This window comes from Chiloscyllium plagiosum, unplaced genomic scaffold (genome assembly GCF_037043375.1).
Source record: "Chiloscyllium plagiosum isolate Xiang-an unplaced genomic scaffold, Cpla_swu_hap1 HiC_scaffold_33, whole genome shotgun sequence".
NCBI lineage: Eukaryota > Metazoa > Chordata > Chondrichthyes > Orectolobiformes > Hemiscylliidae > Chiloscyllium > Chiloscyllium plagiosum.
In genome coordinates this window covers 5887822-5903291 of record NW_028270171.1, presented here as the reverse complement: position 1 = coordinate 5903291, position 15470 = coordinate 5887822, and the positions used below count along the sequence as shown (strand labels likewise).

General features: G+C 47.6%; 1 protein-coding gene across 3 annotated transcripts in view; it reads right to left on the bottom strand.

Moving 5' to 3' along the window:
• LOC122542123 (chaperone Ric-8A-like) overlaps positions 1–15470 on the bottom strand; it is a 38639-nt gene that overhangs the window by 18209 nt on the left and 4960 nt on the right. The window contains exons 2-5 of one of the 3 annotated variants that reach the window (XM_087978236.1): positions 9773–9820; positions 9303–9320; positions 6691–6783; positions 1420–2049 (exon numbers count right to left, since the gene is read on the bottom strand). In XM_087978236.1, the coding sequence (XP_087834362.1) occupies positions 1420–2049; positions 6691–6783; positions 9303–9320; positions 9773–9820 (789 nt within the window). Of the gene's footprint in view, positions 1–1419; positions 2050–6690; positions 6784–8931; positions 9136–9302; positions 9321–9772; positions 9821–15470 lie in introns of those variants that run through there. The other 2 variants (XM_087978238.1, XM_087978237.1) reach the window with 2 other exon arrangements.

Below are 15470 nucleotides of genomic sequence, written 5' to 3'. Positions count from 1 at the left end.
CACCCCCCCCCCCCCCCCACCCCACTTCCATCAGTCAATGAGGTCATGGCTACTCCTTAACTCTATGGTTTCTGCCTTCCCCCATGACCCTGGACGCCCTGGTCAATGGAAATTCCATCTACTTCCAATAACGCGTCCCTATCACTGGGGAAGTGGATTCACCAGACCCTGGGAGGAGAAATTCCTTCGCGGTTCCATCTTAAATGGGGGAGCCCTCATCTTGAACCTGAGCTTCACCTCAACCCCTCCTCCAGTTCCCAGCTCGAGACTATTCAGTGGGGCCCAATGTCCTCCCAGCATCCACCCTGTCAGGTTATGGGTGGTGACACGCTGTTAACATCCTCGTGTGCCACTGTACTGTCACCTTGATAACAACAGGAGAATTCTCCCTGGTCCCCTGGACAATATCTAGCCCTTGACCGGACAATGTTAGGGGGGGATTTATCTAGCCAGTTAATCCGTGGCTGCCTGTGGAATCTTTCTGTGTGCAAACGAACTGCAGCCTACCTTACATGGTAACAATGACCCTCCCCAAACCGCAACCCTCCCCCCACCTCTGCCATCTGGTCAGGAGTACCTCGCCAGCTGGTGAAATGCTTTGGGACCACTTGAAGTTGTGAAAAGCTGCTGCATAAATGCAGGTCTCTCGCTTTAATCTGCCTCCCTCCACCCCCTCCTTTTCTACTGAGTAATCTGTAATTAGGAGGTGACCAATGTCAATTGTCGGATTAAAAAACCCCCATCTGGTTCCCCTTTAGTGAAGGAAATCTGTCAACTTTACCCGGTCTGGCCTACATGTGACTCCAGACCCACAGCGATGTGGTTGTCTCTTAATTACCATCAGGGCAACTTGGGATGGGGAATAAATGCGGGCCCAGTCAGAGATGTTAACAGCCCATCAATGAATTTGAAAAATAAAACTCAGGTTTAATTCCAGCCTTGGGTGACTGTCTGTGTGGAGTTTGCACATTCTCCCTGTGTCTGCGTGGGTTTCCTCCGGGTGCTCATGTTTCCTCCCACAGTCCAAAGATGTGCAGGTTAGGTGAATTGGCCATGGGGTAAATTGCCCATAGTGCTCGGTGCATCAGTCAGAGGGAAATGGATCTGGGTGGGTTACTCTTTGGAGGGTCGGTGTGGACTTGTTGGGCCGAAGGGCCTGTTTCCACACGGTAGGGAATCTAATCCAATCTGGTTCACTATTGTCTGTTGAGGGAAGGGAATCTTCAATCCTTACCTGGTCTGGCATACACCTGACTCCAGGTTCACAGCAATGGGGTTGACTCTTAGCTGCACTCTGGGCAATCAATCTTGCCTGGTGAGCGACACCCCCAAGCTGCTTTGCTGTCGCTCCCCCTTCAGGCCCCTTTCCACATGTCCCCATACCCCATACCCCACCTTGCGCGACAACGGGATCCTTGCCTCATCCACTTGCTGTTTGCTGGTCTCGAATGTGATGTTGAAGAGGATCTTGAGGATCTCCATGGCACGCTCGGTCACATCGCGTGGGAGGGGTTCCCCGGAGCGTGAGGTGGCCACCTCATGCACATCCAGCCACCGCAGGCCCAGGGTGGTCTCCAGGGCGTCTGCCAACAAGGCCACGCCGTGGAACTGGTGGGCCAGCTGCCTGCGGATGTCCAACCGCAGGGCGGTCAGCAGGAAGGTCAGCCGCAGCTCGTAGAAGCGGGTGATGCCGCGGCGGCCACTCTCTGGTGCCCCACCGTCTGCCTTCAGGCAACGGGCCAAGCCGCCGATCAGCCGCACCTCCTCAGCCGCCATGCCCTGGGCCTCCTCGCTGTTGTAGATCGTGTTGCACAGGCACTTGAGGGCCTCGCAGGCCACCTCGCCATCGGAAGCTTCCGGAAGGAGGCCACCCTCCTCCGTGGCCTCCAGTCCGGCCAGCCGGGCCAGCAGGCGCATCGAGTCGGTGCGGGCGAAGGGCGCCAGGCCGTGCTTGTCCCGCGACAGGATGCGAATCGCCTCCAGGATCACCAGCCGGCAGCAGGGCTGAAGCTCCCAGCTCAGCGAATCGATCAGCAGCTCCCCGATTTTCTGAAACAAAACCAAATGCTGGTTAGGAGGACAACTGGAAAACGCCACACAGCTACCAAGAAGGTAGGAGCAGGAGGAGGCCATTCAGCCCCTCCAACCTGCTCTTTCATTCTCTACAATCATGGCTGATCATCCGACTTAGTCCCCTGTTCCCACTTTCTCCACCATACCCTCTGATCCCTTTAGCCCTAAGAGCTATATCTAACTCCTTCTTGAAAATATTCAATGTTTTGGCCTCAAAACGCTTTCTGTGACAGAGAATTCCCCAGGCTCCCCACTCTCTGGGTGAAGACATTTCTCCTCAGCTCAGTCCCAGTGACCTACCCTGTATCCTTCGACTGTGTCCACCTTGTTCTGGATCGGGAACATCCACCCTGTCTAATTCTGTTAGAAATTTGAAGGTTTTTATGAGACTCCACCTTTATTCTTCTACACCCCCGTGGATAAAGTCCTAACCGGTCCAGTCTCTCTTCCTCCATCAGTCCTGCCACCCCAGGATTCAGTCTGGTAAACCTTGGCTGCTCTCCCTCCATCACCAGAACATCCTTCCTCAGATAAAGAGACTGAATTGCACACAATACTCCAGGTGTGGCCTCACCAAGGCCTGTACAACCACAGCAAGGATTCCCAGCCCCTCTGCTCAAGCCCTCCTTTCAGAAAACATTGACAAAAGGTATTCCTTCTTTTCCCAGCTGCAGTCAGCCGGTTCCTTGCCACGGTGGTACGTGGGGACACACAGCAGGCTGTCCCTCTCCGCAGTAACACATGCAGTTGGTGAGAACTAGGAGCAGTAGGTCATTTAACCCCTCCAGCCTGCTCCCCCATTCTATACGATTGTGGCTGATCTCATCTCAGCTTCAACTCCAGTCTCCTGCCCGCTCTCTGTAACCCTTCAACCTGTAACTAATTAAAAATCTATCCATCTTCTCCTTAAATTCACTCAGCCTCCAATTCCATCAATTCTACAGATTTTGAGAGAAGTAATTTCTCCACATCTCTGGGTTAAGTCAGCCACTCCTTTTCCTAAAACTGTGACCATCTGTTCTAGATTTCCCCACAAAGTAACATACTCTCTATGTCTACTCTGCCAATCCCCTTTTACATCTTACAGACCTCAAATGGATCTCCTCTCATTCTCCTACGCTCAAGAGGTTTAAGGATGTGATTGCGTTAGAGAGGGTGTAGAGGAGATTTACCAGGATGCTGCTTGGAGGACCTGATTTATGAGGAACGTTTGGATAGGCTGGGGTTTGAAATGACTCCACAGAGGCCGCTATTGTGTGACCAAGTCACCCTTTAGTAACACACGGAGAGTCCTTGACACTGATCCAGCTCCCTCTGAGTCAGCTCTCAGAGTGAATAGAACCCCTGGCACTCCTGTTTATTTATTTATTTTTCTTTTTTTTGGCAATGGTCTTCTGGTTTTTATTTTTGTTTTTTTTTATTAACCCCCACACTACCGCCTAACCGCCGTAGTGCTTATTTTTTCCCCAGCACCTATGGTGTGTGTGTGCAGGTATGAGACACAGTGAGACACAAAGTGCACAAATCTTTATTCAATTTCCACTCCTGTTATATCTGTCAGCCAGGGCTCCCTGATTGGACCAGATTAACAGCCCCAATCAGGGAATTCATATTCTATGAGATCCACCTGGTTGACCTCATGTTGATCACTCCAGGATTATTTTCCTTTGAGCAGGGGAGATTAAGGAGGGATCTGATGGAGGTGTATAAGGCTATGAGGGGCACTGACAGGGTGGACAGGAAAGAACATTAGTAGAGGGGTCAACCCCCAGGGGCAAAAATCTAAGGTATGAAGCAGGGGGCTGACAGGAGAGTTGAGGAGGCTCTTTTCTCACCCAGAACGTGGGCAGAATCTACAATGGCATTGCCTGAAAGGCTGTGGGTTTGAGTCAGAAAATCTCGTAACATTAAAACCGTATGTAGATATTCACCTGCACTGCCATAACCTTCAGGGTCAAGAGCTGGAAAAAGGGATTAGAATACAGGAGCAGGGAGGTTAATGCTGCTACTGTACAAAATGGTTAGTCAGACCACAGCTGGAGTACTGTAGGAAGGACGTGACTGCACTGGAGAGAGTGCAGAGGCGATTTACCAGGATCTGAAACAAAAACAGAGATTGTTGGAGAAACTCAGCAGGTCTGGCAGCATCTGTGGAGAGAAAGCAGAGTCAACATTTCGGGTCCAGTGACCTGTCACAAAGCTGGTCCCTCTTTCCTAAAAGCTCTTCCTTTTGTCAAGGAGACTGTGTCCTTGGTTTTTCCCAGGAAGAACTCCCGGTTCTGATTAGATTGGTTTGGTACAGAGATGAAGGGATATTGAGAGGCCTTTTGTTTATATGTAAACAGATGAGACTTCAGGCCAAAGTGGTCATGTTTTAGAAGTGACCTGTATAAAGAAAGGGGAGTGGTCAGCTCTCTAGCTGAGCAGTTCAGCCCAAAACTAGTTAGGAATCCAACAGTGAGCTGTGGAGAAAGAGTTTGCTAAACTCTCTGTTGTTCCTCCTTTCTAACTTCAACCTGGAAGGATTTATTCCATTTTATTACTGCTTTTTAAGAAAGTGTGCATATTCGGACTGTTGTGTATATTCAGAACAGCATAATTAAGTCTAGTTTGGATAGACTGAGTTCTATAGGGTTCTTTATTCTGTTCTTCATGTTTCATTGTGTAATTTTGTGAATAAATCTTTTGTCTGTTTTAAAATCTGGTAGTCAACCTGACTAACTTACTCCGGGTAATTTTCTACACTTATTGAAACAAATTACAAAGTTATGGTCTGGGCTGCCTGCTTAAGAATGTTTTGAGTGGTCTGGCCTAGTCCATAACAGACCCTACCTCAGAGCAGTTCACCCAGACATTTCCCACGTTACTGTGGCACCTTCTTCCTGCACATCGTAGCCTGGAGCTACAGAATACAGGCCCCAACTCCTTCCCCATCACAGGGGTCTCTCCCACTCTCCCCACCTTCCACTATAGGTATTGGACAGATTGATGAGTTGATATTTAACCTGTTTGGCTATATTATGAATACACTTGGCTTCAGAGTCCTGGAGGAGACTTGAGAACCTGGAGCTTTTGCCTCAGAGGCAGGGGCACTATCCACTGCACCACCTTTGGTATATGCTGCATATTGTGATGTTCCTCAACTCTTTCAGTCTTCTTCTTGTTGCCAATAATAGCAGTGGCAGGCTGCTCCCCACTGATGTATGTGGCTTGCTTATATTATATTGTTTATATTCATTCGTGGGGCATGGGCATCTCTGGCTGGGGCAGCCTTTATTTTGCCCATCCCTAGTTGCCCCTTGAGAAGGTGGGGGTGAGCTGCCTTCTTGAACCGCTGCAGTCCGTGTGCTGTAGGTAAACCCACAATGCCCTTAGGGAGGGAATCCCAGGATTTTAAAGAAGTGATTTGGATGAGAATACAGAGGCATGGTTAGTAAGTTTGTGGATGACACCATAGCCGGTGGACAGTGAAGAAGATGATCTAAGATTGAACAGAACCTTGATCAGCTGGGCCAAAGAATGGCAGATGGAATTTAATGCAGATAAGTACAAGTTGTTGCATTTTTGTCAGCCAAACCAGGGCAGGACTTACACAGTCGATGGAAGGGCCCCGGGGAGTGTTGTCAAAAGGACAGATCTCAGGATGCAGGTACATAGTTCCTTGACAGAGATGCCACGGGATGGTGAAAAAAATGTTTGGCATGCTTGCCTTCGTCAGTCACAGCATTGAATACAGGAATTGGGACGTCACATTATGGCTACACAAGACATTGGTATGGCAGCATTTGGAGTACTGTCTACAATCCTGGTCACCATCTATCGGAACAATGTCATTAAACTGGAGAGGGTGCAAAACAGATTTACAAGGATGTTAGCGAGGCTGAAGGGTCTGAGTTATAAGGAGAGGCTGGATGGACTGGGACTTTTTTCCCTGGAGTTAGGAGGCTGAGGGGTGGTCTTACAGAGGCTTATAAAACCATCAGGGGCATGGATTGGGTGAATAGCCAAGGTCTTTTTCCCGGGATAGGGGAATGCACATAGGTTTAAGGTGAGAGGGAAAGATTTTAAAGAGACCTGATGGGCAATTTTTCACGCAGAGGGTGGTTTGTATGTGGAATGAACTGCCAGAGGAAGTGTTGGATGCAGGGGCTGTTACAACATTTAAAAGACATTTCGACAGGGACTGGGATAGGAAAGGTTTAGAGGGATATGGGCCAACTGCAGACAAATGGGATAAATTCAGTTTGGGAAGCCTGATCAGCATGGACGGGTTGGGCCAAAGGGCCTGTTTCAGTGTTGCATGACTCTATTTTGACCACCTGGTGTGTAGGTTCAAGTCACACTTACTTCAGAAGTGTGTAACAACATCTCTGATCAGGTTGATTAGAAAGAAACTATCAACCAGTTCAAGGTGGGATCATGGCTGATCTGTAATGACTCCACTCACTGAGCTTGGCTCCATACCCCTTTGTACGTACACGCAAGGATAAGGAGCATGGCTTAATAACAGAGCAGAGGATCAGACAGTGCACGTTATTGTAAATGACTCGATGGGAGATAAACTGCCAAAAAGGCCAACCCCAGCCCTGCCTCCAAATGAAGAGTCCTGCCTCTTACCTCTCTCAGCTTCACCTCAGGATCATTCGAATGGTCAGAATCAGAGTCGGAATCCGAGTTGGAAAAGTGCTCTTTGCGTTTCATTTTCCTGAACTATGTCCCAGAAAGACAACGGAAGCAGATGACATGATTGATAAAGAAACAGTGGAGCAGACAGAACAAACATAGACTGTTTCTGAATCTGGCATTCCCTTTGGGGGAAGTGGGGGAGAGGTTGTGTGTCTGTGTGTGTGTGTGAGAGAGAGAGAGAGAGAGAGAGAGAGAATGTGTGTGTGTCTGTGTGAATATGTATCTCTGTGAGTGTGTGTGTGTGAGAGAGAATGTGTGTGTCTCTGTGAATGTATGTGTGTGAGGGAGGATGTGTGTGTAGTGGGTGTGTGTGAGAATGTGGGTATCTCTGTAAGTGTGTCCATGAGAGAATGTGTGTCTCTGTGAGTGTGTGTGTGTGAGAGAGAATGCGTGTGTGTGTGTGTGTATGACAGAGAGAATGTGTGCGTCAATGTGAGTGTGTGTGAGAGAGTGAGAAAATGTGTGTGTTAATGTGTGGGTATGTGTGTGTGTGTGTGTATGTGTGTGTCTGTGAGAGTGAGAGAATGTGTGTGTATATGTGTATGTGAGAGAGAATGTGTGTGCATGTGTGTGTATGTGTGTGTGGCAAGGAGGAGTTGAGGTGGGTGACAGAGTGGGGCTGAGAGGAGGGAGTACAAATTAAAAGAATAATCTAAACATAAAGTGTAACATTTGAAGTAAATATTGGACCCTGTAAAATGATTTCCAGAATCCGCGGGACTTGCATTTTTTAAAAGAGTCTGGAGCTCTGTATTCTCTACGACAGGGAGCACAATGACTCTCTGAAGCAGGGCTACCCAAAGTAGGAGCAAGCAGCTCAAGTGAGGGCCATGAGACAGAATGGACGCCGTGGAACTGTAACAAGCACATCCCTCTTTACGAAGAGGAGATTCCCACAGATACAGGAGCCACCTTCCTCTCGCAGGGCTCCCAACCCTACACCCTACCTGGTGGGGCTCCCATCAATATCCAAAAATGGGGTTAGAGTAAGAAAAGGCTTGAGAAATGCTGGGCTATAGTGAGCTAGAATTTGGACCCTGACCCCCGTGTTGGTCCAGTACAGTCAACCACACAGTGGCCAGCAATGTTAAATCAGGCTGGGCATTCTCAAAAGTCTTCTTGTGTTGAATTAGCTAATGATTATCAGTGGGTTCTACTCTTGCAGCTGACGAAGAAGATTTTGCATTTGGCACCAACTTCAGAGGCTTAAACCCAAATAATCCTGTGAGACATTCCTGAGCAGTGCTGAGGGTGGCGTGATTTTAAACCCAAACTCTCTCCAGCAGCTGTAAAAGACTCCGAGATATCACTCCAAAGGGAAGCAGAGGGTCCATTCCCAGTGTAGGGGTCAATATTTCACCTAGGCGAAAGTGAGGACTGCAGATGCTGGAGAATAGAGTTGAGAGTGTGGTGCTGGAAAAGCACAGCAGGTCAGGCAGCATCTGGGGAGCAGGAGAATTAACGTTTTGGGCAAAAGCCCTTCATCAGGTAAACACATTCTCTCTCACACACACATGCACGCATACACACACACACACACATTCTCTCACACACACATACGCACACACGGACACACGCATTCTCACACGCATACAGATTAACATTCTCACATACACACACTCACAGAGACACACACATTCTCTCATATATATACACACACACACATATTCACACAGACAGACACACATGCACAGAGAAATACTCTGCCTCTCACACACACATACACACATACACATTCTCTCTCACACACACATTCTCTTACACACAGAATCGCACAAACACAGACACACATGCACACACAGACACACACATTCTCACACACTGACAGAGACACACACACACACATTCCTGATGAAGGGTTTTTGCCCGAAATGTCTATTCTCTTGCTCCTCGGATGCTGCCTGACCTGCTGTGCTTTTCCAGCACCACACTCTTGAGTATTTCACCCTCAGCCGTACTATTATCTGGTCATTATCGGTGTTAGTGGGATCTTGCTGTGTACATTTGGCTATCTAGTTTCCTACATTAGTGGAATGACTACACCTCGGAAAAGTAGTTTGTTGTCTATACAGCATTTTAGGTGCCCTGAGATTGTGAGAAGTGAGAACCATAAGCCCTTTTCGAAACATCAGAGTATTGGCAACGCATTGGATGAAATATAAAGCAACTTACTGGGAGCAAGCTATCTGATCAGCAGAGTCACAACAGCAGACAGCAACAAGCAAGGAAGACATGGGAAAGGTAATCCCAAGGTTGGCTGGATTGCTATGAGAAAGGAAGGAGGAATAAAAGGCTACATTTTGCAATTTGTCATGCTGAAAGAACTGAGGACTAAACTACAGGAGGGATTCCTTTAATAAAAACAAAAAGTGACCAAACTCAGCTCTGAAGAGAGTCGTTTCGGACTCAATGAAATATTAACTCTTTTTTTTCTCTCCCCACCGATGCTGCCAGACCTGCTGAGTTTCTCCAGCACTTTCTGTTTTTATTTCATAACTTCAGCTATTCGCGGTATTTTGCTTTTATTTGAGAGAATCCTTTACCTCTTCCAGTTTCTCACGCTGCCGACGTAACAGTTGGGGGGGGGAGGAAAGATGCAAAAGTTAAATTTAAAGACATATCATTGACTCACAGTGAAAACTGTAGTGAAAACTCACACACAGACTGCCGCCTGGCTGGGTAGAAGATTGGATAGTTAGACATTCTGAACCTTCTTTCTAATAGCTACCTGGATGTTGTCCTGTCTCACTTGCGACCCCTGGAGGTCTTAGGGAGCAATGGGTAACATCTCTGTCTCTAAGTCATGGAGTCATACATCACATATATGACCCTTTGGTCCAACCAGTCATTGTTGACCATAACCCCAAACTGACGAAGGGGCTGTGCTCCAAAAGCTTGTGATTTCAAATAAACCTGTTGAACTATAACCTGGTCTCGGGTGACATCTGACTTTATACACTAACAGATCTCAAATATAATGCTGAGCTGCCAAAACCCGTTGAATTTCACTTACCTTTCTCTTCTCTCTCTCCTCTGCATTGAAAAAGAAGCTCTGAGCATACTAATATATAAAAGAGAAACACAAAGACAAAAATATCATGCAGTGAGAAAATTACATTCATAGAGTCATAGAGATGTACAGCATGGAAACAGACCCTTCGGTCCCACCCGTCCATGCCGACCAGATATCCCAACCCAATCTAGTCCCAATTGCCAGCACCTGGCCCATATCCCTCCAAACCCTTCCGATTCATATACCCATCCAAATGCCTCTTAAATGTTGCAATTGTACCAGCCTCCACCACTTCCTCTGACACCAGCGTGTACTTGTTTTTATTTAGCCATTTTATAGATAGGGGATCTTTTCTAAGGCTCAACCACGTTAGGTGCTGAGAAGAGGGAGTATGTGGTCGCTGTTGTAATGCCACAAACCCAGCAGTCAAGTTGTGCACAGCAAGATCCCACAAGCTATGGTGAAATTACAGTTGGATAATTTGCTCTTTGTGAAGGTGCTGAGTGGTTAGCACTGCTGCCTCACAGTGCCAGACACCCTGGGCTCGATTCCACTTTTGGGTGACTGTCTTTGTACAGTTGGCATGATCTCCATATGTCTGCAGTTTTCTCCTACAGTCCAATGATGTGCAGTTAGGATGGATTGGACATGGGAAATTGCCCCTTGTGCAGGTTAGGTGGATTAGCCATGTGATGGGTCTGGTTGGGATGGTCTTTGGAGGGTTGGTGCAGACTCGATGGGCCAAATAGCCTGCTTCCACACTGTAAGGATTGTATGACACGGATACATTTTAGCCCAGGATATAAGGGAGAACACATCTGCCCTGCTGCAACATAGGATCTTTTCCCAGCTGTGCAGAGAAACAGAGTCCCATCTTCGAGACTATAAGATGGCATCCCTTTCAGTACAGCAGGACAATACAGATGGGGCTGAACAGCGGCAAGTGGAATCGATCCTGAGAAGTGCCAGATGATGTATTTTGGGGAGCTAACAAGGTGGGGGAGTACATGGTGAACAGTAGGATCCTAGGGAGTACAGAGGGAGTGAATGTCCATAGATCCTTAAAGGCAGCTGGAACATGTTAATAAGAGGGTTACAAAGGCATAGGGGACCTTGCTTTTTGGATATCCAGGTCTTGAATACAAGAGCTGAGAGGTTGTGATGGAGCTATACGTAATGATGATGAAGGGTTCTTTCCTGATGAAGGGCGAAATGTCGACTCCTCTGCTCCTCAGATGCTGCCTGACCTGCTGTGCTTTTCCAGCAACACACTCTCGACTCTGTATGTGATGTTACTGAGGCCACTGCTGGAGCACTGTGTACAGTTCTGGTTACCAATCTATAGGAAGGATGGGATTGTGTCAGAGATGGTTTCAGAGTATGTTCCCTGGGCTGGAACGATTCAGCGATGAAGATAGACAGGATAGGCTACGGTTGTTTTCCTGTAAGTAGAGAAGGCTATGGAGTTGGGGGAGAGGGGTTGTGGATTTATTAAGGGAATACAGAATTATGAGGGATGGAGTTAGATGAAACATTTCCCCTCAGTTTGGGGAAACAAAGGGGCACGGTTTTAAAGAGAAACAGAAATCACTGGAAAAGCTCAGCAGGTCTGGCAGCATTTGTGGAGAGAGAAACAGAGTTAACATTTCAGGTTGAGTGACCCTGCGGAAGGGTCACTGGACCCAAAACGTTAACTCTGATTTCTCTCCACAGATACTGTCAGACCTGCTGAGCTTTTCCAGCGATTTCAGTTTCCTGTTTCTGGTTTACAGCATCCACAGTTCTTGTGGCACAGTTTTAAGGTGTGGATCAGGAGGATTAGAGGAAATTTGAAGAAAAAAATCATTGTAAACCAAAGAGTTGTGGATATCTGGAACTCACTGCCTGAAAGTGTGAACAGGCAGAAACTGTAATGATATAGTGACAGGCAATTGCTGGAGAATGGGATTGATTTTGTTCATTCACAGGATGAGGGTATCGCTGGCTAGGCAGCATTTATTCCTCATCCCTGATGAAGGGCGTTTGCCCAAAAAGTCGATTCTCCTGCTCCTCAGATGCTGCGCTTTTCCAGAGTCACACGCCTGACTCTAATCTCCATCCTCACTTTCACTTCGGCAGCATTTATTGCCCAGAGGGTAGTTAAGAGTCAACCCCAGTGCTGTGGGCCTGGAGTCACATATAGGCCCGACCAGGTAAGGATGGCAGTTTCCTTCCCTAAGGGGCATTAGTGAAGCAGATGGGTCTTTCCCAATTATCGATTCATGGCGATTATTAGACTCTTCATTCCAGTTTTTCCCTCTCCACTGAATTCAAATTCCACCATCTATCACAACAGAATTCGAATCCTGGTCCCCAGAACATTACCTGAGTCTCTGGATTAACAAGTCCAATGATAATACCAGTAGGCCATTGCCTCCCTGTCTGAATAGCTAGATGCTTGATGACTAGTGTAGACCTGATGGGCTGAAGGGTCTCTTTCTGTTCAGCAGGGCTGGACTTTCAACAGGGCTGGAGTGTCAGTCTGGGACAGTGACTGAAGTATTGCAAGAATGAGTCGAGAGTGTGGTGCTGGAAAAGCACAGCAGGTCAGGCAGCATCCCAGGAGCAGAAGAATCGACGTTTCGGGCAAAAGCCTTTCATCAGGAAGCCCTATTGTAAGAGCCCAATCCCATTAAAAATCATGACTGGAAAATGTGCTGTAATTATCCTTTCAAATTTCTGAAAAATCTGGATTGGTGGAAGATCGGGAATACCGGGATTTGGGAATGCTAAAATCACAGCCCATTGTGACAAACTGTGAGCTACATCCCACGGTGTGACACTCCATCACCCAGGCAACACAGCCTCCCTCACCCAACCTCCTTAACACCTCACCCCCGCCTCCATTAAAATACACCATTACACTCCTCTTCACTACAACACAAGTGGTGTCACTCGATTTAAATGTAATTACTATAGCAACAGAGTGCGCTGTCTGGCAGCCAGAAAAGAGCTCAGAGATAATGGCTGAGGGATGATTTTTATTGGTCACTTGCATGGGTTTATAAATCCCTCACCAATTACGCATTTTGACAGAACAAATTCAGTGAAAACAGAGAAACGGGCCAAGTGCATTTAGCTTCTGAACCTCTGTGCATGCACTTTGCAACAAAAGCCAGCTTTTATATAAAAATATTGAAGGCTGAAGGGAAAAATACTGGCTGGAGTCATTTTGTTCAATCCCCTGCACTCCTACTATTTTGTAACTGATGGCCATTTTATCCCCATCCAGTTTGGAGTTGAATTTCCCACCCTGGGGACAGGGGCTGGAGCAGTGTTCCATGGGGATAGGCCTGTGCCTGGTTTCCAGTTCACACAGCGACCCTGGGAGATCCTTAACTCCCACTCCTGAACCGCAATGCACTGGGCTACCCTCTGAAATGGCCGGGAGAGCCAATCCACTCAAGGGCAGCTATAGGGCAATAAGTGCTGGCCTTGCCGACATCGGTACAAAGAATGAAGGAATAAACAGCAGCAAAACTAACAAATGCTGGAGATCACAGCGGGTCAGGCAGCATCCATGGAGAGAGAGCGGGCTAACGTTTCAAGTCAAGATGACTCTTCATCAGAGCTGAAGTGAAGTGAGGAGGGGGCAGCATTTACACTATAGTCTGGGAGTAGTGAGGGTGCAGGGTGCCGACGGAGAAAAGATGTTGATGATTCAGATGAAGTGATCGGAATGTGAGAATGGCAGAAGGATGGTGTGTCTAGCTGCCAGACTGGGAAGGACAGACAGTCCCCTGCGATGGGGGTGATGGGAGAGAAGGACACGGTGACAGAGAATACAACAAGATAAAAGCCAGGGAAAAAAATGGGAATGGGTTCACAATTTAAAGGGGTTGAACTCCATGTTAAGTCCAGAAAGCTGTAAAATGCCTGGTCTGAGGATGAGATGCTCGCCCTCCAGTTAGTGCTGTGATTCACTGGGGCACTGCAGCATGCCGAGGGCACACACCACGGGCATGAGGGCAGGAAGGTCAGGATTCTGCTTGCACACAGACCGGAGGTGTTCCACAGAGTAGTCACCCAGCTTGCGCTTGGTTTCTCCAATGTAGAGTAGGCCACATTGGGTGCAGTGAACACAATACACAGGATTGGAGGAGGTCCAGGTGACATGTTGCTTCACCTGGAAAGACTGTTTCGGCCTTTGGATGGTGAGCAGGGAGGAGGGGAAGGGGCAGGAGTTGCACCTTCTGCAGTTACATAGGAAGGTGCCGTGGAGTTGGGGGTGTGTGATTTGGCTTTGGGTGGAATGGATTAGCGTGTTCCGGAGCGAACGATCCCTGCGACAGGGGGAGTGAGGAGAAGATGTATTTGGTGGTGGCGTTCTGCTGGAGTTATCCAAAATGGCGGAGAATGATCCTTTGAATGGGGAGGCTGGGTGGGAGAGAAAGTGAGGATAAGGGGTATTCGATCAGGCTGGTGTGAGTGATGGGAAGGGTCAAGGGTGGAAGAATAGGGTGACAGGTCAAATGCAGTTGAGGGCCCTGTCACCCACAGTGGGTGGGACACCATGGTCATGGAAGAAAGGAGCCATGTTAGCAGTACCAGTTTGGAAGGTGGCATAATCAGAACAGATGTGATGGAGACGAAGGAACTGGGAGAATGGAATAAAAAACACTGCCCTGTCAGACATGGCCTTTTTCATCAAAGGTCGCTCTGGTCGCTTTGTGTTCCAGCCATCTATCAGGATAGGGGAGGTGGGGGGGAGCATTTCTGATAGGGACCTCTGTGAGTGGTCTTCGGCAGTTAGGAGATGGTGGAGGATGGGTTCCTGAGAGTGGCTGCATCAACAGACTGCACACTATCTGACCTAACACTATCCGCTTAACACTAAACAGATTACAATTCAAACAGAAATTAAATCAAGTCTAATCGCCTGTGTTCTGGGCTCATGGGATGTGACGGAGATATCTGTTACAGAGAACAAGTGATACCACTGAAGGAAAAGCCATGGAATGGCAGAGGCTATTCTGCCCCTCAGATCTGTTCTGCCTCTATTTAATAAGATCATGGCTAATACGTGACCAAACTCCATAAGCCCTACTTTCCAAATCCCCATGTCTATAGGTGTCACAGTGGCTAGCACTGCTGCCTTACAGCACTAAGGGCCTGGGTTCAATTCCATCCTTGGGCAACTGTTTGGGTGGAATTTGCACATTCTCCCTGTAGATGTGCTCTGGTTTCCTCCCACAATCCAAAAATGTGCAGGTTAGGATGGATTGGCCATGGTAAAATTGTCCATAGTGTCCTGGGTTGCGCAGGCTGGGTGGGTTAGCCCTGGGAAAGGCAGGGACAGGGTGGGATGCTCTTTGGAGAATCTGATGGGCCAAATGGCCTCCATTCTATGATTCAAAAAACATCAGGTTTAGAATCAATCAATTAAAAGGAAAAACCTGTCAAGTTTGGAAATGTCACAATTCATCTTTTATCCCTGAAAAGACAAGTCCAGGATGGATCAGTACATTGTCATTTCTAAAACTGAATTTTTGACTTAAATTGCCATTTGTGGAAGAGAATTCCAAATTTCTAACTGTCTTGTCTGTGTGTAAACAGGTTTAACAACTTCACTCCTTAAAGCTCTGACTCAAATTTTCAGGCTAATGCTCCCGAGTGCTGGACACCCTGAAGGATTCTAGATTAGAGTGGTGCTGGAAAA